Source organism: Amblyraja radiata, chromosome 15, assembly GCF_010909765.2.
Source record: "Amblyraja radiata isolate CabotCenter1 chromosome 15, sAmbRad1.1.pri, whole genome shotgun sequence".
In the NCBI taxonomy this organism is placed as follows: Eukaryota; Metazoa; Chordata; class Chondrichthyes; order Rajiformes; family Rajidae; genus Amblyraja; species Amblyraja radiata.
In genome coordinates this window covers 44,103,508-44,129,754 of record NC_045970.1, presented here as the reverse complement: position 1 = coordinate 44,129,754, position 26,247 = coordinate 44,103,508, and the positions used below count along the sequence as shown (strand labels likewise).

General features: G+C 41.2%; 1 protein-coding gene across 2 annotated transcripts in view; it reads left to right on the top strand.

The window, feature by feature from the left end:
- Positions 1-21,565, top strand: part of cabcoco1 (ciliary associated calcium binding coiled-coil 1) — a 69,773-nt gene extending 48,208 nt beyond the window's left edge. Inside the window, exons 5-8 of one of the 2 annotated variants that reach the window (XM_033034291.1) lie at positions 794-866; positions 10,368-10,487; positions 12,107-12,238; positions 18,028-21,565. In XM_033034291.1, the coding sequence (XP_032890182.1) occupies positions 794-866; positions 10,368-10,487; positions 12,107-12,238; positions 18,028-18,102 (400 nt within the window). In that variant the 3' untranslated portion in view covers positions 18,103-21,565. The remainder of the gene's footprint in view (positions 1-793; positions 867-10,367; positions 10,488-12,106; positions 12,239-18,027) is intronic. The other variant, XM_033034292.1, reaches the window with a different exon arrangement.
- The last annotated feature ends 4,682 nt before the right edge of the window (positions 21,566-26,247 follow it).

Sequence of the window (26,247 nt, the reverse complement as noted above, 5' to 3'; positions counted from 1 at the left end):
TAGTTTGTGCACAATTTGGTTTCAAGTCAAGTTGGCATTTATGTATTTTGTTTATTTTCTGGTTCTCTTTTTCATTGATTTTGTTATTTTCTTTTTTCTGAAATGTTCATATTTTATTGAATTTTACTCTTACTTTAATCGTATGAATATTATATGCACTGAAGAAAGAAGGCAATAAATAAAGGGTGCCCACCATAATAAGCAAAGGTTTGGTGAAGAATGTTGGGTGAAGACATAATTTCGATGAAAAACAGTGAATGAGAAAACGGAATCCTGCAGAATTTCAGCTAATGGGAAATTGAATTGTAAATCGGAGATTTGGAATATTATTGAACTGCAGAGTACATCAAAATGAGCTCCATTCTCTCCTCATGTTAGGATCCTCAGATCATGAATCAATGAGCAGTAATCAGAAATGAGGACCATGAACAATTTCCTTCTAGGGATATTGTGACTATTTATTGCGCCTAAACTATAACTCTGACTGCACTGAGTAGGTATTCAACCTATAACTATTTCCAGTCTCAAGGTTTAGCAACTTACCGTCTTAACGTTCAGTTTGCATTTACTGGTCAGCAAATAAGATCAATTACTTAAGGGTTGGCATTGATCACATATTTTGTCACATTTGCAAAAACCTTAATATTATTACTTGTCTTCAATAGAGAGATTTTGGCATTTGGGCTTTATTTCATGTACATTTAATATAATTTCAGTTTTGAATGTTGTGTAATGGATAGTTTTATTTTAAAAAGCCTTGGGCTATTTTGCATTGATTGTGTTTATTTCCTAGTGTATTTCAGCATTACAGACTTTACGAGTTTCTTTTCCATCATACTCCTGACCTAAAGATTCTAGACACTCAGGTCAGTAATATATAACTTCAAAAATGCCTGTATCAGTTTTCTCCCATGACAATGAAATTAATGTAGGTCTCTTACTGTGAGCCCAGATGAGATTGGCTCTCTCTCATAGATGGAAATCTAAAGTGAAATTGTCTAGCATTATAAGGTTTAGATGTTCGGTGAATAACTTTATTCAGCCTCGAGGGAGTTTAACATTAATATCTCATGAAAGGAAATGCTCTGAAACCATAACAAAAGTAAAATTGGAGTGGTTTCAGCATTGACTTTAATTTGCAAAGTTCAGTACATTTTATTTATTAATTATTTAAGAGCTGGGAGGTAAATAAAAGAAAATCATTCACTGCTGATCCATTTACTTTGCGACAGCTTTACAAAACTAAAAATAGGTTTAATGGCTTAAAATGTTTTCTAACTGACAGAATTTTGAGGTTTGGAGAGAAGGGGGTCAGGGGCCAGACCTTTTCAGACTTGCAATAACAGAGTTGATTCCCACCAGGAATTTCAAAAATCAACGTATTTTCAATAGCTGTAAGTTTATTTATGTTACTGCAAACTAAAAGTGCTGAAGGCTGTATGTTATGTTGTTTCATAGAATATCATTGCCCAAGTATCAATGGAAACGACTGCTTGTCAATTCCAATGACCACCCGCGGTGAAAGTAGCAGCTGTGTTCTTAAAAGACAATGGTGTCTCATTTCTGTGGGGAGGTTACATGGAAGCAAGGTTATTTTCCCTAGATTGTCCTTTTTCCCAAGAGCGATTTATTTTCTGCTTGTCAATTTCCAAAGTAACTTTTAAATGGTTCTCTAGTTCCTGATTGAAATTACATTATAACCAATTGGATCAAGGGAATCAGGGAATCAAGGAATCAAGGAATATGGGAGGAAAAGCAGGAACGGGGGACTGATTTTGGATGATCAGCCATAATCATATTGAATGGCGGTGCTGGCTCGAAGGGCTGAATGACCTACTCCTGCACCTATGTTCTCTGTTTCTATGTCTGCTTAATACAAACAGTGCTCCCTGATTCATTGATTGCTTAATATCTAATGCCAATGTTGTGGAAACACGTGTTAAAGCAAAACTACATGTATGTATGACTTCAATAATCCACTATCCATCTGTGTGGAAATCCCAATGGTTCGGCATCTGGCAATTGCAGAATACTTTCATGTGTAGGAAGGAACTGCAGATGCTGGTTTGAACTGAAGATAGATACAAAATGCTTGAGTAACTCAGCGGGATAGGCAGCATCTCTGGAGAGAAGGAACGGGCGACGTTTCGGGTTCGAGACCTTTCTTCAGACTTATCATCTCGCCCGGGCTCCAGTTCCAGCATTCCTTTTAAACTTGTTGAAGCACTGTATCCCGTGCTCCCTTTAAAATTACCAGGTTAATTGGAAAATGTAATAATATAATAATAATAATAATAATAATAATAATAATAATAATAATAATAATAATAATAATAATAATAATAATAATAATAATAATAATAATAATAATAATAGTAATAATAATAATAATAATACTGTGTAACATCTAATGAAAAAAATTTAAATTGTTTTGAGGTATCAACAGAAATAACTTTCAATAGTGGGGGATAATCTGGCAGTCCGGCACCACTAAAGTCTCAGATGTGCCAGATTATTGGAGTTTTTCTGTATATACCTTATATGATGCTGCTGGTTCAGAAATTCTGGAAAGCAACATTCACAGCATCCTAATTTCATCAGTAAGTGCACTGTCCAAAACAAAAAATTATCAAAGAAAACCAGAGGAATTAATTTTATTTTGAAACATTTTTATAAAAAGATGAGCAGTCTTGAGTCCCTCTTCTCTTAAAATAATAAGGCCATGTGATCATACAAGAGAGAGCTTTAAATTTATCAGAGGCTGTGATAAAGACGCAGGGAGAAGCCGAGAGAGTTTTACATTCCCAAGGTTGCTTGTTTAGGTTATTGCATTTTTCTCATAATATTTAATCTGCCATCCCGGAAGGAGAGGGCCAGTGGCTGGAGGCCAGAAATAGGACCTGGAGTTAGATCAGACACCAGGCTAAGTAGCCTGGGTGTGAGGCGGAGATGCGGTATGATTAACAAAATGTGGGTGGGAAGCAGACGTGGTGTAACTAATATACTGGGGCAGTGATGAGAAACTGATGGTTGGGATGGGGCATCAATCATATAAATCATATCATGTTGGCCTTCATTGCTAGAGGATTTGAGTTTAAGAGCAAGGAGGTCCTACTGCAGTTTTACAGGGACCTGGAGTATTGTGTGCAATTTTGGTATCCAAATTTGAGGAAGGACATTATTGCTATTGAGGGAGTGCAGCGTAGGCTCACCAGGTTAATTCCAGGGATGGCGGGACTGACATATGATAAAAGAATGGGTTGACTGGGCTTGTATTCACTGGAATTTAGAAGGATGAGAGGGAATCTTATAGAAACATGTAAATTTCTTAAAGGATTGGACAGGCTAGATGCAGGTAAAATGTTTCCGATGTTGGGGGAACCAGGGGTCACAGTTTAAGAATAAGGAAAAGCTCTTCACCCAGAGAGTTGTGAATCTGTGGAATTCTCTGCCACAGAAGGCAGTGGAGGCAAATTCACAGGATGTTTTCAAGAGAGAGATTTAGCTCTTTGGGCTAAAGGAATAAAAGAATATGGGGGAAAAGCAGGAAAGGGGTACTGATTTTAGATGATCAGTCATGATCATATTGAATGGCAGTGCTGGCTCGATGGGGCAAATGGCCTACTCCATTTTTCTATGTTTCTAAGGCGAGCAATGATCAGTATTGGGGTTGGCCTTGTGGTTGTGGGTGGGGCAGACCTCAGAGACTAAATGGGCCAAGTGGTTGGAGCCGTCGGAGGTCATGCCCTGGGTCTCTGCGGGGGCTGGGAGCAATGTGCGGTGCTGGAATCTGGTTACTGCCTTATGGGAGAAGGGAACTGCAATTTCAAAAGTAAGCACAGGACTTGTCTAACGATGATCCCAATCCAATTCTGCATTCATCAGCAGGATTTCTTCAGCAATAGTCTGCATTCAGTCAGCAAACCTGCATTCAGTCAGCAAACCTGAGCTTTCCTGTTGACTGCTAATTTAATTCTTCATCCTTCTACCACATTGACTTGAAGGCCCAATTCAAGCTTGAGGGACAGCACCTCAACTTGTATCCAAGCCCTTTGCAGCTTTTTGGATTTCGACATTGAATTCTCCATCGTAAGGCATTTTGCTTTCTATGTGTGTTTAAGACCTTCTGCAAGTCTGCTGTTTATGTCATAGAGCTGTACAGCATGAAAACAGGCCCTTTGGCCAACTTGTCTACCACTTGGCATGCTTGGGTCATCCCATTTATCTACATTTGACCCATATTCCTGTAAAGTCTTCCTGATCATATATCTGTCCAAATGTCTTTTCAGTCGTAATTGTAGGCATTCTCCAGCTTTCTCTGTGATATTGACTCATAGTCAAAGAAATGTGCAGGCGAGAAATACACAATTGGCTCATTATCATGCCAATCTAACTAATCCCATTTCACTGCATTAATTCAATATTCCTCTATTTCATGCTCTTTGAAGTATTTGTCCGAGTGCCTCTTAAATGTGTTCTTGCCTCCTGCACCTCCTCGGGTAGCTCAATACAGATGCCAGCAAGTGTTTGTGAGAGAAATTTACTCCTCATTTTGCCTTTAAACCTCCTCCTTCTCACCTGAAACCTCTGCCCTCTAGTTTTAGACACCCGTATGATGGGAGACAGACTCTACCTATCTACCCTATCCATGCCTGCCATCATTTCATACACCTCGATCACGTCACACTTTGCTGCAGGGAAAGCAGACCCAGCCCATCTAAAATCTCTATATAACTCGAGCCCTCCAATCAGTGCAACATTCATTGTGAATCTCATCTGCACAGTCTCTAGCTTCATCTCTCCTGTAAAGTGGCAACCAGAACTGCACACAAAATTCCAAAGTGTGCCAACATTTTGTACAACTCTAACATGATGTCCCAGCTCTTGACTCAATGCCTTGGTTGATGAAAACAAGCATGCCATATGCCTTCTTCACCATCTTGTCTATCTGTGAGGCCATTTTGGAAGATGTGACTGGTAGTGGTGGGAAAGGTGGAAGGAATTTCGGAGAATGATGTATTGGATGCAGAGGCTGGTGGGTGAAAGGAGAGGTCCAGAGGAACTCGCTCCTTGTTCCATCTGGGGGGAGGGGGAGTGAAAGCAGAACTACAGGACACGGAGGAGGCATGGGTGAGGGATCCATCCACAACATCAGGGATGAAATCATGTTTACTGAAGGAAGAGTTCATCTCATATGTCCTAGATTGGAAAGGCTCATCTTGGGAGCAGATGTAGCAGGGAATAGACAAAATGGCGGCGGCGCGGGCACACCGCGACGCCCTGTGTCTCCCTAGAATGGGAAAATTGAATCTGAATATTGAGAGTAAGGGATGGCCTCCTTACAAGAGACAGAGTGGGATGAGGTGTAGTCAAGGTAATGTAGGGGTCAGTGGGTTTGTAGTAGATGTCAGTAATTGGCTTCGGTAAGTTATAAAATTGACTCAAGTATGTGTAGGCCAGTGCATAAGGTGAACGCTAGCCGGGGTGGACACGGTGGGCTGAAAGGCCTTTTTCCGTGCTGTATCTCTAAAGTCAAAAAACTAAAGCCTAAAGCTGTTGTGACAGAATTGGATGAAGATGGGCAGAGACTTATGGTGGGCATAAAGGTCAGCTTGGGATAGATTTCCACTGTTTATTTTATTCTTCCTGGCAGTCATTGTGAAAGCAGGAATGTTACCCACTTCATTTAGTTACATTTCCTGCAATGTCATCTCACACTTATTTCAACACATATGACGTAACTCACAAAATGTGTGTGTTTGGTGAGAAACTTCCTGCTGTTTTTAATACTTAGTTTGGGTTCTTCAACAACGGATTTGATAAACCATTTTAATGTTATTTTGATTGAAAGATATCTTGTAAATGCACCCACATTAGTCATGCTTTCAGATAGCAGTTTTCTTTTGATGATGAGAGACACTAGCATATGGTGCGTGAAATCAGCCTTTCTGAAGTGTAAGGAAATAGTCCGATAATTTAACAAAGGTCACTGAACTTTGGATATAGTCCAGAGTCTTTCCTGTCTTTGTTTCAACCTAGACTATGACTTCTCAGTTTATATTTGTTAATTCTTCTAAAATGTCAATATATAAATTAAACCATTTGACAAATATGTATTGAAACCCAGTTTAACAATTAAAAAAACAACAAATCGAAAAATGTTGGTTGTTAGCTGGATGTTTCATTAACTTTTAAGTATAGAAGGATATTTAATAGTTCCATAAATGATCAGACTTCATTTGACGAATAAATGAAGGATGCTATTGTTTAAATCTTAAAAATAACACTTCTATTGAGCAAATGTTAGTATATTCTCCAGATTAAATATTATGCACAAGGTGCACCGGAAACATTAAATGGTTTTAGGGCAAAATATCATATTTGGAAAAAAAAAATTCTTGAAATGTTCCATGAAAATGTCAAAATCTTTTACTAAAATACCTACAAGACATTTAGCTTTAACCCATGCTTTTATTTCAACCCCGGTTTGAGGATTGGCACACACTTAATGGTTAAGTGCTGTGAAATACCTCTTTGCACATTGTCAGCAACATTGAGAATAGGAATAGTCATGCCTTTTGTCCGTGATGTTTATTAGAACAATACCAAGATTGAGATAAAATTATCACGATTATGTTTATTCCAACATATATTTGTTACAGATGGTTTTAGTGCAATTGGTTTAGTAATAATTTCATTATACGCAAGTGTGCCTTGTAGATTTAAATTGGTGATGGTGATAGACTGATAATAACTGATCGTTTGTGTTTCTAAGTGTAGCCATTCTCCACTGGAACAAACACACATCTGCTGCAGGGAGATCTCTGATTAGTAATTGTAATGTGATCATTCAAGAGCCATGTGTGAGTAATTGTCACATGCACAAGCACAATTAATTGCTTAATTGTACAGGAAAAAATTGCAAATGCTGGTTTACACCGAAGGTAGACACAAAAAGCTGGGTCAGCGGGTCAGGCAGCATCTCTGGAGAAAAAGGATAGGTGAAGTTTCGGGTCGAGACCTTTCCTGAATTGTTGCAGCTTTGCAGGTACATTAAACACAACAGCACAATAGACTGTCAATAGACAATAGGTGCAGGAGTAGGCCATTCGGCCCTTCGAACCAGCACCGCCATTCACTGTGATCATGGCTGATCATCCACATTCAGTACCCCGTTCCTGCCTTCTCACCATATCTGCAGACTCCACTATCTTTAAGAGCTCCATCTAACTCTCTCTTGAAAGCATCCAGAGAATTGCCCTCCACTGCCTTCTGAGGCAGAGAATTCCATACATTCACAACTCACTGGGTGAAAAAGTTTTGCATTTTACTAGAATGTATTTTACCTGGGTTCAATGTGGCAAAGTATCAAGGATAGTTGCCAGCAAATCCATCCTGCCCGTCTCCCAAACGCTTTTCCATATATGGAACCCATACAGCAAGGAAACAGGCTCTTCGGCCCAAATCGTTCATGCCGACCAAGATGCTATATCTAAGCAAGACCCATTTGCCTGCCTTTGGTCCACATCCTTTGTGACAGCCCTTCTCCCAAGCTCTGATCCCCTTCACTAGCAGAAAGACCAGGAGAAATCAATGATCAGCAACACAAACAACGCCTGGCTGCTGGAAAATACAGATCCAGATTGAGCTGAGGCCAAAGAAGCAACTGGTGTGTCCAATTAGCTGTTCCATCTGCACCTCATCACCCTCCTCCTTAAAAACCAAGGCAATTCCAGCCAGGAAGAGGAAAAATGAAGGGGTGAGGGAGGAAGCAGCAGGGAACAGAAGAAACCAGGAAAGGAAGTATGGCAGAAAGAGGAGAAAGGAGAGAGAGTGGGGCAACTCCCTACTAGCTGTTTTCCCCTTTTGCAGACTTGACAAGAATACTGAGCTGTCGGGGTAAGCCCAAGTCAGCCAACGTCTCCAATGTGGCCAAGACTGAGTTGCCGGGATAAGCCTGAGACTGCCAGCATCTCCTCACCTGCCTATGGAGTGCACAAGGGACTGCACCCGCACATGGAGTGCCGCCAGCATCTCCTCTTTGAGGCAAGAACTGAACTACTAGGCAAGCCTGAGACCACCAAGGTCTCTTCTTCAAAGCAAAGACTGAACTGCCAGGATAAGCACAAGGTAGGCAGGTAATCCTTCAAGGCCAAAACTGAGCCACCAGGACATGCTTGAGATTACTGTGCATGCTTCTCGAGGCAAACACTGAGCTGCCAGGACAAGCCCAGAACCGCCAGCACCTCCTTTTGAGGCAGGAGTGATCTGCAGAGACAAACCTGAAATCACCATGCCTCTTTTTCAAGGACAAATCTGAGCTGCTGGAACAAGCATGAGACTGCCAGCAGCTCTTCTGAGGCCAAAACTGAGCTGCCAGGGCAAGCTCTAGATTGCCAGTGCCTTCTTCAAGGCCAAGACTGAGCCGCCAGGACAAGCTTGAAACCACCAGCATCTGCTCTGTGAGGTCAAGACCGAGCTGCTGGAACAAGCCCGAGATCGGCAGCGTCTTCACACATGAACACTGATGAAGAGGGACTGTGCCCCTATAGATACCCTGACCTTTTCGTCATTACTGTCCTTCACTATGAATAAACCACATCATGCGTGATCACCCTTCTGTGATTATCGGTGTCATCATTGTCAACCTGCCGTCATCCGCACCACCACACCCTTTAAACTATTCCAGTCCAGTCCAAGTGTCTTTGAAATGCTGTTCTAATACCTGTCTCAACTACCTCCTCAGATTCCAGTTCAATGTTGTCCCTCTCACCTTAAACCTGTGTGGTCTGGTTCTTGATTCCCCTATCCTGGGTTAAAGATTCTGTGCAATCACCCTATCTATTCCCCTCATGATTTTAAACGCCTCTCTCAGATCATCCTCAGCCTCCTGAGCTCCAAGGCTTTACATAGGTTGGGCGTTCGTAAAATGGGGATGAACTAATCTAATGTTTCTATTATTTACAGCTATATAAGAACTATAGATAGTGAAACAAAAACTGACTGAGGAACTCAAATCACGAAATCATCTGCAGAGGAATATATATAAAACGTACTCTGCACAGCAACATATAGTAGGCATGTCAGCAGTTTGCCAATGGGCAACTGATTGCAATTTGACACTTGACTCCTCATGGAGGGCAGTATGGGATTGTGAACTGGAGCAAGGTGCTCTGCACTTGCGTTCAGAACTGCTTGAAGCATCTTGTACCAGATTGCATTTCAATATACACATGCAGGCAAGAAATGATAGGGGAATAGGGCTGTAACTCTGGAAGAATGACCTGGCCCACAACAGCCCAGAGTTGGAACTTGGAATTTGAACAAATCGAAGGTAATCCTGTAAAAAAATATCTTGGATGCAGAAATTGAGGAAAACCAGAGGCCCCAAGAGGGAAGCGAGCTAGGTAGGTACAAATTATACCTGTCTGAAGAAGTGTCTCGACCCGAAACGTCACCTATTCCTTCTCTCCAGAGATGCTGCCTGTCACACTGAGTTACTCTAGCATTTTCTGTCTCGGTACAAATTATAGGATGTATTTGATGATTCAAGAAAAGAAATAAGAGATCAGTTGGTGCTGGAAACATTCAGCAGGTTGGGCAGAATCTGTGTAAAAAAAGAACAAAAAGTTAAGGTTTCAGGTCCATGACCCTTCTTCATAACTGTCCCAATACGAACAAAGAGTCTAACCTTAAGAAGGATCTCCACCCGAAAATTTCACCCATTCCTTCTCTCCAGAGATGCTGCCTGTCCTGCTGAATTACTGAGACATTTTGTGTCTATCTTCGGTGTAAACCAGCATCTGCAGTTCCTCCTACACAAATAAATTACTTGTATTCGATAGCTATTTAGATAGCTAAGTCACAAAGTGCATTTAAACCATTGAAATATTTCTAAGGCTTAGTCACTGTTGTAATCTTGGAAATTCATCTAATTTACACGCAACAAGATCCCAAAAAACGGAATTGTGATACACAATCAGATAATCCACTTGGAAATGTTGTTTTTGGTATAAATATTTACCAGACCACAATGTAGAATGTTCTGAATTGTTCCGTGTGATTTTTGTTCAATATAGTGAAGCCACTTAATTGACACATCTGACAGTGCACCACTCCTCAGCACCTACGCACTGAAATATTACTTCTGCTTCTCTTTGCACAGATGCTGCCAGACCTGCTGAGTGCTTCCAGTATTTTATGTTTTTATTTCAGATTTCCAGGATCAATAATGTGTGTTTTTTATTTTCATATGGAGATACGTTTAGTAACTTGTTTTTCCTGAACTTTGTCTTTATTTACCTTTATCATAGCATGGAGTACTGGACACAGTATCTTAATGCAAAATCATTTTCCCCTTGTTTTAGCTTGAGGTTGAAGTTATCAAGTCAGCAGATCCGTTCCCTTCACCATTGGAGGAGAGTTTATCTTGGGATATCTATTCATCCTACATTCTACAGCAGCCAACAGAGGAAGCAGAACCTGAGGTATGGCCCCATTTTCTAAGTTCACAGTTAAATGAGAATTTGTTCACAAATGTACATTTATATAAAGCACTAAACTAAGTGGAACCTGTTGGGTTCCTGGTCTGGTCCCCCAACGCAACCCATTCCCCAATGCAATATTCCACCACTTACCCGTTTCCCCAACGCAATCCATCCCCCCAATGCAATATTGCACCACTCACGCATAGCCCCAACTGCACAGGCACGGCTCATTCCCCTCATCCCCCAGCACTTCCTCCCCCTCCTCTTCACCCTCCCTCTTCTTTCCCCTCTGCTCCTCCCCTCCCTCCCTCTCTTTCCCCTACCCTCAGCCAATCCCTCCCTCCCTCCCTCCATCGATAAAAAGCAGCATCTGCAGTTCTTTCCTCCACGGGTCGTTCATTGGTAGCTGTGGTTTAGATCCCGTTGACTTGATGATTGGACCCATTTGCATTGTGTGTGTGTGTGTGTGTGTGTCCGCGCAAACTGCTCGGCCCACCCTGCAACCCGACTCTCCCTCCCTCTCTCTGCCCACTCTGGCTCAGCCACCGCTCGGCCCGTCCCGGTCCTGTCCGACCGCCTGCTGCTGCCGCTCAGCCTGTCACCGCCCTCAGCCCATCTCCATCCTGCCCACCCGCCTACCTGCCTGCCTGCCTGCTCGTTGCCACCGCCGGGCCGCAGGGGGGATGGAGTCGGTGTTCGTCATGGTGGGCACCACATGTTTCGATGAGCTGGTGGAGAAGATCTCCTCCGAGAGGGCCATGAGGGTGAGTTACCGCAACGGAGGCGGCGGCGGAGGAGGAGACGGACCCGGGGGGACGAGTAGACAGGACCGCCATTGCCACAGCGGGCAGGGGAGAGGGGTGAGTGATGAGGGAGAGAGAGACGGGACCAGGGGCTCCAGTGGGCCTCCACTGACCCCCGCGGACGCCGCCAGTGGTGTGGGAGACGATAGACAAGTTACTGTGAGGAGGGGAGAGAGGAGTTTATGAGTGAGGTGGGACAAGCCACCACCTGTGGGGCAGGAAGGGGTGTTGCCATCCCAGCCGTGGCATTGACTGACAGGAGAAGAAACCAATCTGCGTGACGCTGACTGAAGGAATCTGCGTACACGCTGTTTTAAAGATTTTTAAACCTCGATAACTTTTACAATATACCACCGACCGGAACGAAACGTGTTGCACTTGCAGCACAGGAGAACGGCGAGGAACCTGGCAAAAAATCATAGCGCTATCACGTACCGTTTTTGCGCAAATAGAAAAACTGCGCAAACCGGATGAGCACAAAATCAGAGATTTTAGTTATGTATAGATTCACGGCACAGTGATGCAGCAGTAGAGTTGCTGCCTTACATTGCCAGAGACCCGGGTTTGATCCTGACTACGGGTGTTGTCTGTACAGAGTTTGTGAACCGTGACTTGCGTGGGTTTTCTCCGGGATCTCCGGTTTCCTCCCACCTTCCAAGGACGTACAGGTTTGTAGGTTAATTGGCTTGGTTTAATTGTCAATTGTCCCTAGTGTTTGTAGGATAGTGGGAGTGTGTGGGATCGCTGGACTCGGTGGGCCGAAGGGCCTGTTTCTGCGCTGTATCTCTAAATTAAACGAAAGACATATTTTTCTAGGTTGTGCAAGAGACTGAGGAGGAGATGGAAGTTAAAGACTCCACAACTGAGGATGCTCTGGCATGTTATAACATGGATGATGTCACATCAATGCTGAGTCAAGTAACAGGCGAAGTGCTCAGCAATATTCAGGTTTGCAGTTTGTTACGTTTTAAAATTCAAATTTATTAATCAACAACGTGTATTTATATATAAGGAAACGTGTAAGTAAAAAACAGTGAGGTAAATATAGAACGATCATGAGCACTGGAACACAACCCCACATTCATCCTTGATTTCTTTCATCCTGCCACTAATAGTTATGGTCTCAGTTGTTGGTTCCTCAGATTTAAATTATCTTTCCAAATCACTTTTTTTTAAATCATGTTTTAAGATACCCTTTAAAATCTATCTGAGTAACGTTTTCGCTGAAGAAGGGTCTCGACCCGAAACGTCGCCTATTCCTTCTCCATAGATGCTGCCTCACCCAGTGAGTTTCTCCAGCTTTTTTGTCTACCTAACGTTTTATCTACCTCTGTTAGCATCCTTTTGAGGCATGGTGACAATTTTCACTTTATAACAACTCTTTGAAATGCTTTTGGATACATTTAGGGGGGGAAATGGTCATTTGTGGGCTGTCACTAAATAGTGGTCATGAATGAAAATGCATTTTTGCAAAATCTCGTGATGGCTGCCATTTTTCAGAGAAGGCAACATCTTATATCTACCTCATGCAGCCTGTAGATGGCTCTAGTCCCTGTGAATCTCAGTATGCAGCCCTTGCTGCCAATAATCACGGCTCTTACACCAAGTTTGTGTTGAAGAGTACAGCATTAATGTTGTGCATGATCTCACAGACAGCAAAATGATTTTGTTATTATTACTTTAACCAAAGGACGAATATTGACTGGATACCAGCAGATGGCCGGTTTTCTTTAAATACTGCAGAAAGAATGAAAACAAAATGAAAACCATAGATATGTTTTCTATAGATTGCACATACAGTATTCCCATAACAAGAAATGCGAGTGCAATAAAAAGCTCCAGTTCATAACTTGTTTGGAGAATTAAAATCTGATTTGAAAATGAGTCATAATAAATCTAATAATACAAAGAAATTACTTACTTACTAAACAAATCGAGAACAAGGTAGGTCAAAAGGAAGAATCTAAGAAAACGGGTGTTTCAAGTAAGGGGGAATGGCTAAAAGATTTTATAAATACATAACCAATGATTAGTTAATTAGAGATTAAGAAAAAATCTTGAGGACAACATTGCTACTGAATAGCTTTGGTGTTTGCAGAAGAGTGCGGTATTGGGAAAGAAAGAATACAAGAGAGACTGGAACTATTAGACAGGGCAATTATAAAAACTATTAGTGGCACTCAGTCAAGAAAGGAAGCCAGGCTATGTTGGCATGCACCCATGAATTCTGCTAAAATCATGCAGGAAATAGCAAAGCTCTGAAATGGCCATAATTTTCTAAAACACCCTCGAATATAGGGGGATTGCCAATTTCAATAACATGGGATAAAATTTGTATTCACCCAAAATACATAGTTTAGTTAAGGCCAACAAATATGGATTTATAAAATTCAAATAATTTCAAGAAATTTTGAAGAGTCCTTCCAGGAAGCAATTGATATGTTATTTTTTTATAATGCATTTCATAAATTACCACAGGTTTGTTAATGTCAAACAGTGTTACAGAGAAAAGACAGGGTATGCATGTTGTTTATAAGGCTGAAAACTATGAAATGGTTAGTGCATGTTTATCATGTTCCCATTTCCACATAGTTCTATGTGCCCACAATTTTGCACCACAAATGGATGAAAATTGACCAGAGTAATCCCTTTATTTAAGTTTTTGTTGTGGAATTCCACAACTAAGGTATAACTAGTTCACAGAGATTATTTACTGCATCCATATTTCACCTCTTTAAATTTCAACTGAAACTGTTTACAAATTATGACATTTTGGAAGGAGATTAAACCAGGTTGTTTGTTTACTAACTGGGAAGTAATGGGTGCCTTAAATATTTTTGGGCAAATAATTAATTCCATTACAACTGAATGGAATTTCAAAATAACAACAAGCTTCAGTTGACATGGAATTTGTTATTGGCACAAAACTATTTAAGACACCCATTACTTCTTAGCGATTTTTTTAAATGTTACTTCCTTTTAGCAAACTCGTCTAATCTCCTTCCAAGATGCCATTACCACCACATTTTGCAAGAGTAATAACGTTGGCCTAGCCAGTGATGTGCAGATACTGAAATATGAATAGTAAACTGATTTCTTACAATTCGGGGGCTCATATTAAAGTAACCAAGTAGGATTGCTGAAAAAAAGCTTTTAACCTTGAGAAACACCAGCTCACCCCTAATCAAACTAGAGACCCGTGTTCACCATTTATCTGCCGCAACTGCACAGTGCTCTTAAAAGGGCAGACCAGCTTGACAACTAAATGTTACACAGAGTTTCCAACTGCAGACTAACTAGAGAAATGTGTCAAGGGGTTGATAGGTGTTTTGTAAATTTCCAGCCTCCTACAACCCAAGTCACATCATGTTTTCCATTGGAAGTAAGTGGGCTTCTGTGGATTGAAATGGTAAATTTACAAACAGCTAAAACTGAAAGCACAAATTCTTCAATTTAGTTCTGTACATTATAAATCGGGGGACTTCAAGAGTGCAGATTAGCTCAAATATTTGTAGTTCTTTAAACAAAGATATCAGAAACCCATTTTCATGGCTGCGATTTACATTTGCATTTAAATAACATGTTGCGTTTAATCATTAATTTAATTAAGAAAGCCTAAGCCGCTCTTTAAACTGCTTTCTAAAGGGAAAATCAGGATGGAGAATAAATGCCAGACTGCAGATTCATATTCCTAAGAGAAAATTAAAAAAACAAGATTGTTGAAAACTCTCAGATACAACAAAATATAAACTAAGATTGTGGTATTTTGGGAACCAAATTAGATTAATATCAGAGACAGCAGTTTAAGAAAGCAGGCTGAAATGTAAATATCAGGCTTGTATCAGGTTAGATATCTCACAAACCTACCGATTCATGTAGTCATGCCGAAATACATTTAGAGCAGTATGTTATTAATATAGAATTTTTAAGCAGTGATTTAATGTTGCTTGTATATCGATTATCCTGTGCAATATGAACTTTGCTGGCTGACATTTATTCTGATTTACCTGATTTTCCTTTAAGAAAATTGTAGTAAGTTTGTTTCTTGAACTTCGACATATCATGAGTTGTCGTTTTTCCCATGATGCGGTTGTTCGAGCAACTTGACCTAACTGGGATAAACATAGGGCAAATATTGCCAAGTTAAGATGTGTGCGACTTGAAGGATATTTTGATGGTGGTGTGTTCATACACTTGTTGGTTAATGTTAAAAAATTGAGAGCCGTTATCGAAAAAGGCATGCTGCCACAGAAACTCCTTGAAGATGGTACACATTGTGGTGGGGGTGCACATGAAGATGTATAGTGGTAGATGGGGAGAAATCAGGCTGGCTGTATTAACCTGAACAATGTACAGCTTTTTGGAGTGTTTTTGTAGTTATATTCATCCGGGGAGTGGAGAGTTATCAAATACACACGTGCGAGCCTTGTAGTAAATAGTAGAAGGACTTTGAGAGGTTGGGAGTGAGTTAGTGTCCACAAAATTGTGTTTCTTCAAATAGCTCTTGCTGCTGTATGTATAGTATTTATGTGATTGGTCCCAATATCACCAACGTGTGATTGATAAGCTACCCCTCCTCTGGAATGATAACAATATTGAAGGATTTAATGATGATACTGATATTGAATATGAACAGTATATTGTTAAACTCTGCCATTGTGGAGAAGGTGATTGCCTCGCTCGAATATTACCTGCCACTTATTGGTTCAAGCCTAAATATTATCCAGGCCCTGCTACATCAATGCTTCCAACTGAAGACCTCTTCGGTAAGATTACTGTAAATGCTGCTGAAGGTGTAACGTCCTGCATTGATGCCCTGGGGCTGACATGATTGATTTAAAAAATATACTCCCCATTGTGCTTTGGGTTATTGGTCAAGAGTTCTTGCCTCATTTGCCTTTGATGTCAATTATATTAGGGTTCCTACATGCCACCGAGTTATATGTTGCCTTGATGTAAAAAATATGATCATTCTCATCTTGTCTCTACAATTCTGCTCATGTTCATGTTTGAGCTGGGTTGAAATATGAAGGCACCGAAGAACACTGGTGAACAGGTTATTGGAAATTGTCACCACAGTCAGTCTGACCTTTTGTCATTTTACCGATGACTGAAAATTGACGGATGAGTCAGGGGTTGCACTCTAACCGAGCTAAGGTTGTATGAAGATAGACACAAAATGCTGGATTGACTCAGCGGGTCAGGCAGCATCTCTGGAGAAAATGGATATGTGATGTTTCGGTTTAGAGCCTTCTTCAGAATGAGAGTCAAGGGAGAGGGAAACTAGAGACATGAAAAGGTACAGAACAAATCAGAGCCGGTACTGATGGCAAGCAGCCCACAATGGTCCATTGTTGGCTGTGGAGGAGGCGATAGCGAAGACATATGGACAGTGAACCTAGCAGGAGGACCAGGCTGGGGGAGGGATGGAGAGAGAGGGAATGCAAGGATTACTCAAAATTAGAGAAATCAATATTCATACTGCTGGGTTTAATGATATGCACTTCAGCATTCTAGTCTGATTCCCAACCTGCATAGAACAATGAACAATGGAGGACCTGGCGTGGGGGAGCACCGGAATGGAGGACCCGGAGCGGGGGAGGGGGATGAGGGGGAGACACACAAAGGTGGAGCTGGCGGGAGGGGGTTACTTTGTTACCATGTGGCGACTATTTGCATACCTTGGGTTTGCAAGCAAAGAATTTCACTGTGCCTTGTCACATGTGACAATAAAGCATAGAAACATAGAAAATAGGTGCAGGAGTAGGCCCTTCGAGCCTGCACCGCCATTCAATATGATCAAAGCATTCCATTCCCATAGGGTATGACTCTACTAAAGTTGTTTCATTTGGAGAATTAAAAAGCCAAGTCGCTTGTGATCTTGTACACTGCACCTGGGGGGCAGGCTAGAGGGTTAGTTCACACATTCAGTCAGATTCAAAGCCAGTACCATTGAGCAGAATTTGAAACTCTGAAGACCTACAGATTCACGCAAATATCGTCCCTGTGATCTCCACTTTAATGTGAACTAGATAAATACATGCTCTCTTCACAATGCCCATAGTTCATTCTCTTGAACCATCTCTATGCTCTGCTCATCTATGGTTCTGGTGAAACATATGGTTCTGGTGAAATATATTTTGTAACTTTAAACATAAAAGTCAAATATCCTGTAGCTCAGTTGTAAATTGAATATAATAGCACAGGAGGGCCTATATTGCACAGTTTCAATTCAAATAAACAATTAATTTATTTAAGTAACTACATATTAAAATAAATACCTTGCACGGTTCCTCCCATATTTGTGAAAAGTTTATTAATAGCACATAATACTTGTGATTAATTCTTATCAAGACATTTTGCATTTGGACACTTTATCTCGAACAAAATGTTGTAATTTGTTGTCTGTGAGGTGCCAGGCATTTTCAGCAAATCAGTTAACATAAGCATATCTCCTATTTTCAATTCATGCGTAATAGTTAATCATGTTATTCACTTCCTTACACCTTCTGTTTGTTGTAGATATACATATTGGGAGGATGCATGGGGAAAATTGTAAACTATAAGATAAACAGTTATCACATAGGGGCAGGGATATCTCCTCCATTTGTGAAAAACAGGAAGGTAGGAGTGCAAGGCTTGTCAACCACTGTCTGCCTAATGGCAAACTTAAACATGAAGGAGACAGTGCAGTCTAGGACGGTTTGTTCATTAACCCTGTCCTGTCGTCTCCACAGAGTGAGATAAGTGAAAAACTGCAGAAGCAAGAGGAGGCCTTCACTACAAGAATCAATAAACTGAAGAAGCCCTGAGCATTGAGACAGGAACAACTGCTGAACTTCCCCAGTAAACCACAGCCCTGCGGAGGTTGCTGCTTGCTGAGTCACTTATTTAGTTGGAAAGTAGGTGATTCAGAGGACAAATCTCAACAATGTTCCTTGTGTTTATGAGGAAATATTCAACGTTTTGTTTGAGAATGCATTTTATTTCCTCGTGGTTTGTGTTCCTACGTAGTGCATGTAGACAAAAAAGGGTCCTGATGACAAAGCCCATCATATATACTGCTGGGACGATGTTAATTGTTTCATTCATTGCTCAAGTATAAACACTAATAATCATTTTAGCAGTACATTCAGTGGAAATGATGATGTTATTTTATCCCCTGACACCACCACATATCACACACCAGCTCCAGCCGAGAGAACAAGATGCATTCAGGCTCCATCAACAGTCTCTATGTGCAGGGCACAATCTCGGACTAACTTACAATCAGAGGGAAACAACTGAATGAAGAGGAAGGGAGAGGGACTGGTAAGGCACGGTTACAGTAGAAAATGTAAAAGAAAAGGAAATAGGTTTAAAAAAATATATTGTTGGTTTGTGCAGAGGTTGCCCATCCTGTTTGATTCAACCAAATTACTTCAGCGAAGCATAGCTATGGATCACACAGGTTGATGTGGGATCAGAATCATTAACAATGAACAGTTATCCTGCCCCACAGGATAATAATCCACCTCCCCATTACCATATGGTAAATTTTACAGATGTTTTATTCATAAAAATTAAGCTGACATTCTCGAACTATCACATTCTCTAGACCAATAGTTCAGCCCTAACTATTATTTAGATAGAACATAGAACAGTACAACACAGGAAGAGGCACTTCAAACTACAATGCCCATGCTGAATATGATGCCAAGTTAAACTTATCCTTTAGGCCTGCACTTGATCCCTATCCCTCCATCTCCTGCATTTTCATGCCCCTTTCTATAGTATCTGCTTCCACTACCATTCCTGGCAGTTCATTCCATGCACCCACGACTCTCGGCAAAAAGAAATGTAGCCTCACACATCATCTTTAAACTTTCCCCCTTTCACCTCAAAGCTATGCCCTCTAATATTTGACATTTCCACCCTGCATAAAAGATTCCGACTGTCTATCCTATCTTTGCAACTAATAATTTTATAAACTTCTATCAGGTCTCCAGAGCTGATCCAGAGAAAACAATCCGAGTTTGTCCAATCCAGGCAGTGTTCAAGTCAACCTATTCTGCACTCCCTCCAAGGCCTCCATATCCTTCCTATGGGGTGAACCAAACTGCACACAATACACAATGCAGCCTAACCAAAGTTTTATACAGCTGCAACATGATTTCCTAACTTTTATTCTTGACCAGTGATGGTAAGTATACCGTATGCCTTCTTTACCAAATTGCGATCACTTACAGTACATTTGCCCAGATTAAACTCCATCTGCCATTTCTCCACCCGTATCTTTAACAGATCTATATCCCATTGCAACTTTTGACAACTTTCTTCACTGTCTGCAACCACATCAATTTTTGTGTTATCTCAAAAGTACTAATCAACCGATCTATATTATCATCCAAGTCATTTATAAATATCACAAACGACAGAGATCCCAGCACTGATCCTTGCACAACACCAGTGACCACAGACATGTAAAATAGCAGCCTTCCACCACCACCTTAGGTCTTCTATGGGTAAACCAGATCTAAATCAAAGCTACCAAATCACCATGGATCCCTTGCACCTTGCTCTGTTGGATCAGACTATCATGAGAAACCTTGTCAAATACTATGTCCTTATCGACTACTATGGTCCATGTCGACAACATCCAAACCTTCACTAGTCACCTCCTAAACAAAACTCATTCAAGTTTGTACGACATGACCTGTTCAGTACAAAGCCATGCTAATTTAATACAACCACTATTCCAGTTGAAAATTAGATATAAAAATATCAAAATATTGCTTTTCAATTCCGTTATTTAAATGTATTTAAATTTGAGGAAACTATAATCCACAATATTCCTTCTCCTCACCTTCACTGCAAAAGTCGCTAAGCAGAAACTCCCTCCAAACACATCAGCTAATGAAGTGAAGAACTTTACTGTCCAATTTTATATGATGTTTCTAGAAGTATTCGATTTTTGTGTGTATGTCTTGCAAGCTTCAGTAGTTGATTTGAGAAGTGTACAATAGCTGACACTAACATTACTAACTAATTATGGGTTTCAGGTGATGGAAAATGAATTTTCAAGTTTCTACTCACAACGTGGGCACAATCAATTGGACAATACAGTGTATGATCACACTGTTTTGACTTTGTTCATTCTTGTGCCTGTGATTGCTGATATGCAGTTCTGGGTGGAATGCTTATCCTTATGATCCTTGAGATTATATTACCACCTCAACAAAGATGTACGATTTGCATCTACTTTTCTATGGTGAATACTGAGAAAAATATCTAACTAAAGTTAGATGAATAAACTTCATGTAAGTTCCAACATTCCCAAATTGAAATTGTTTGCTACTTTATACACAGTGGTGCTGCAACTGAATGTTTCTTCCTAATTGGTATTTGGCAGTGCTCATTGCCAAGCTACTAATTACAACATTGGAGCTACAAATCATCAGCTGCAACGTGTATTTGTGTAGCGCCTTAAAAGTGAGCCAGATGAACTTTTAAAGTAACAGGTTTTAAGAAGCATCTTAAAAGATGGAAAAAGTTTGGAAAAGGTTCAGATGGGGAGAATGACGGAAAAGGTTCAGATAGGGTTCAGGGCTGCGGCAGCTGAAGGTTTGACCATTTGTGGTGGTAAAAAATAAATAAATAATGCTGAAGTGGTTGGAGTTGAAGAGTTAATGTCAGGGATTAGTGCAGAAAAGGAATGTCAAAAATGCTGGTTATTGATTGGAAATGCCAAACTGACAATGCAGGTAGCGGCAAAGCAATTCTGAACCTGGCTGCATCATTGTGATTAACTCCCAGTTATTCAGTTGATTGCCATCTCTTCCAAAGGCATCCTGTAATGGTCGACACACACAAAGTGCTGGAGTAACTCAGCGGGTCAGGCAGCATCTTTGGAGAAAAAGAATGTGTGACGTATCGGTTTGGGAACCTTTCTCAGAAGAAGGGTCTGAAGTGGGTCATGATCAAAAACGTCACCCATCCTTTTTCTCCAGAGATGCTGCCTGACCCGATGCGTTATTCCAGCACTTTGTGTCTATCTTTGGTCGAAACCAAAAAACTGCAGTTCTTTGTTTCTGCATGCTGTAATGGCACCACCTTCTGTTCAATGTTATAATTGCAGAGAGAAAAAATGAAATAGTGTCAATATTTGTGGCTCCACCAGTCTGAATTTCAACTATAATTTAAAATTAATCTTTTGAATATATTTGATTTTGTATGTGTTTATATGTTTAGTTTGAAATCTGCACATTTCAATTAAACCCAAAATGTTTTAGATTATCCAGTAAATGTCTTTTTTATTTGAGAAAGAGCAGAATCATGCACTACACAATATTTATAGCATGCTGTTTGGTCCCCAGCATCTGTATTTAGGCTGGAAGGTTGGAACTTCATGTCTTTGTCGCTGACATAATGGGACGAATCATGCTGACTGGGTCTGGCAGTTCTGAGAAATGTTTGTGTTCAACCATTCAAGCTTCAACAAGTCTCAGACTTCCACGTCTGTTGGAGAACACTAAAATCCAAAGATGTTCTGTTTTGCAGATGGACACCACACCATATCTGTTGTCGTGCTCTGCCACTGGATTCCAAGTGGAATCAAAGGGTGGAACCATCGTGACAGTACTCAGATCCCACATAAATACAGATTAGGATCAGGCACCCAATTTATTTCAACAGATTTTAGATGCCGAATCAGAGACATAGTAGCTAAGAGGCAAAAGCAAAATAAAAGATAAAGTAAAAATGCCAACTTAAAAAAAAATAATAAAATAATAATCTTAAGTTTAATGCTTTTAATTATTTTTGGTGTTTTTTTTTCTCAAGTTAAAAATATAGATTTAATTTTATATAGATTTAATTTATTTCAAATGTATTTGTTTTTTTAAATATTTCGGAGGATCAGACTTCTTAACAAATTGTTTCAAATCCTTGTCAATTTGGATAAAAGACAGTGCTGCTCTTGAACTTTGCCTTCAGACACAAATCGCCTATATGAGTTGCCTTGCAGATTAGTAAAATAACTTGCAACATAAAAGATTTTTTCTCAAACAAAAACAATCCACTGGAGGGACTCAGCAGGTCAAACATTCTCTATGGAATCAAAGGGATAGTCAACGTTTCGGGAGAGTCATTGCATAAGGACTGAGAGTGTAAAGGGTTATAAACATTATAAAGAGGTGAATAGAAGGAGTGAGCAGGAGCTTGCAAGCAATAAGATCTCTCGCACACCCCCTTCTTTCATATCCACCCGTTTCCCAGTTTGTTTCACCTTCCCCAGATAGAAACATCTGCCTATCACCCACATACTCAAACAACTCAGTCCCCATAAACCCTCCTCTCCCCTCACAGTTCCCTACCGACCAGCAAGTCTCCCTTATCTGGTTCTGTTCACCATCTTCCTTTTTTGGCAGATTCCATAATCTGCAATCTTTCTTTGTCTCTACAGATCACTTCCCAGCCTCTGTCGCCACCTTCCCTCTGTCCATCCCTCCCTCCACCATGTGGCTCCATCTGCCCATCAACCCTTCCTCACCTGGATCCAGCTATCGTTTGCTAACTCCTGCCTCACCCCTCTCCCTCACCCCTTTATACTGCTGAATGCTCAGTCCTGATGCAGGGTCTCAACCTGGAAATTCCTTTGCCTCCACAGATGCCTGACTGACCCACTGAGTTCCTCCAGATGTTTAGTTTAGTTAAGAAATACAGCACGGAAACAGACCCTTCGGCCCACCGAGTCCGCACCGACCATTGATCCCCGCACATCAACACTATACTACACACACTACGGACAATTTACATTTATACCAAGCCAATTAACCTAAAAACCTATATGTCTTTGGAGTGTGGAAGGAAACCGAAGATCTCGGAGAAAACCCACGCGGTCACGGGGAGAACGAACAAACTCCGTACAGACAGCACCTGTACTCAGGATCGTACCAGGGTCTCCGGCGCTGTAAGGCAGCAGCTCTACCGCTGTGCCACCGTGCCGCCCAGGGCTTGTATTTTTCCCCCAGATCTCGGAATCTGCATTCACTGGTGTCTCTAAAATATTGTTTTCCTCTGTTCTTGAGTCAGATGCAATATACTCCATTGTATATCTATGTGGAGAGGTACAAGTAAATTGTTAGTGTAATGCTTTCACAATTGAAAATGAATGGTCATCTCACAATCCACATACTCGACCACGAATCCGCTGTGGGACAATGGTAGCACTCTAGCCTGATGAGTTAATCCAATGTGGCATTCCCCGCCCTTTTCAGTAGGATTGCTGGCATTTCCAGACCATTTCGGAGGAATTGCTACATTTTCCGAAATGCCATTTCTTGGATGGGACATTAAATCTCAGTAACCAACGCCACAGACTACCTCTTGCACTACCAAGGACTTGTATTCCAATTGCGTTTTCGCACTAATATATTGTTTTTTTCATTTCCGTAATTGTGCTTATTACATTAAATTCAACTTCACTTGAAATCAAGGACCAATTTACCTTCTCGGGCAGACATAAATGATCCAGTGGTTGTATCTCATATAGCTGGGGGGGGGGGCTCTCCTGATAACTGCGAATACCATCGCTTAACCAACAGATTTTTTGGCCATGATAACATTGCTCTTTATTGAGTATTTTCCAGTGCCTCCTTAAAATATAGGAGACCATTTGTTCATCTAGTATATACCACCTTGCAGAGCAATCCCATCAATTCTATTCCTCCACTTACTTCCTTGTAGCAACACAAGTGGATAGCGTGATAAAGAAGGCATACCTGTTGGAGCATCAGAGGGTGAGGGAAGACCTGGTGGAAGTTTATAAAATTATGAGAGGCATAAATAGGGAACACACGGAACATTTTTCCCAAGGTGGAAATGTCAGGGAGCTTTAAATTGAGCGAGGGAAAGTATACGGAAAATGCATGGGGCAAGTATTTTTCCACAGAGAGTGGTGGGTGCTTGGAATGTACAAGCAAGGATGGTTGTGGAAGCAGATGCAATAGTGGCATTTAAGAGGCTTTTAGATAAGCACATGATCATGCAAGGAACGGAGAGATATGGATCACACGCAGATAGAAAGGATCAGTTTAATTTGGCACCAAAAGCTGGAGTAACTCAGCGGGACAGGCAGCATCTTTGGAGAGAAGGAATGGGTGACGTTTCGGGTCGAGACCCGAAACGTCACCCAATCCTTCTCTCCAGAGATGCTGCCTGTCCCACTGAGTTACTCCAGCTTTTAGTGTCTATCTTCAGTTTAAACCAGCATCTTCAGTTCCTTCCTACACAGTTTGATTTGGCAACCTGCCCCGCACAGATATCATGGGCCGAAGGGCCTGTTCCTGTGCTGCACTGCACTTTGTTCTAATTTCTGAACTCTCTCTCTCACATGTTCAACAATCCTTCCCTGATTCTCCAACCACCCACCCACATTAAGGGTATTTTACAGTAGCCAATTAACCAACCAACTCACACTTATTTGGGCGTGAGAGGAAAAGGAATCACCCAGAGGTAACTCACACGATCGCAGGGAGAAGATGCAGGTAGCTGGAGCTGTGAATGTGCAACACTACCTACTATGCCAACATGCAAACACTGGTTGCCATACCTCCTACGTTACATACATAAGACGTCCTATGTAAGAGTATTTTTCAAAAGTACTTCTTCAGCTATAACTTGTTTTCATGCATCCTGGGTGTGAATGGCAGGAGTCGGTGGCCTAACGGTTGAACTACTGCTAACAGCGTCAGAGATCTGGGTTCGATCCCGATTACGGGTGCTTGTCTGTACGCAGTTTGTACTTTCTCTCCGTGACCTGCGTGGGTTTTCTCCGAGATCTTCGGTTTCCTCCCACACTCCAAAGACCTACAGGTTTGTAGGTTAATTGGCTTGGTGTAAATGTAAAATTGCCCCTTGTGTGTGCAGGGTGGTGTTAATGTGCGGGGATCGCTGGTCAGTGCGGACACGGTGGGCCGAAGGGCCTGTTTCCGTGCTGTATTTCTAAATTAAAATAAAATAAACGCAAATCGTCCTTCCTTCACCAGTTAGTCAGCACTCTGCATCTGCTATTGTTGATTAAAAAGATAAAAGGAAAGAACATTAGCCTCCACCAATCAAAGAAATATACATAATTCAGGGACAAATTTGGATGGTTTCCCCTGCTAGCGGGCTAGCACTTCGTCTTCTTTCGTGTCCATCTTCCATTATTTCAAATGTTGACATCGCTGTCATCGTCCGTCCTGAAAAGGACACAAGCTTGCGGTGACAATCAGTGAGAGCCATCACTTGTTGCAATAGATGATGGTGGTAGCAGAATTAGCTCAGGATACTTCCAGTTTCCAGCCCCGCGACATGGACGCTTCTGCTATGGGGCCGCTAGCACTTCTGAACTGCTGAATTCAAATGGTCACAAAGCAAATGCCTCTGTATAAATCTGATCATTTGGGAACTGACAGCAAATAGTAGCTGAATTGCAATAAGAATCTGAAATAGTTTCTATTTGCCCTTCGGGTAAGGTAGACAGCCAGTTCCACTTCGTCACTACTGCACATGACTCCAGTCTCACGCACTCGCACATACTCAGCGCAACTAGAAATGAGCAGTAAGTACTGCCTGGGTTGCCATTAATCAAACTTTAAGAGCAAGATTTTTAAAGCATCAATTAACTTCTAAAATGAATGGCATTTCAACTCAGACGGAGCAACAAAAGTCACTTCATATATTATAAACCAGAAAAGACTGGAAACCCTCTGGCAGCCTGCTGAGAGAAACAAAATTCACACTTCAGGTTGATGGCCTTTCATCAGCATGTTACGCGTAGTGTTTCTGAGCAATTACTCAAAAATGTGCCAGCACAGAATAACTTGAGGATCCCTCTCGATATGGATAATAACGCTCTCTGTGGTTACTCTCTGGCCACTGACCACAGTACACTTTCAATGCCTGATAAACATTTCACCAAGACATCCAGCCGT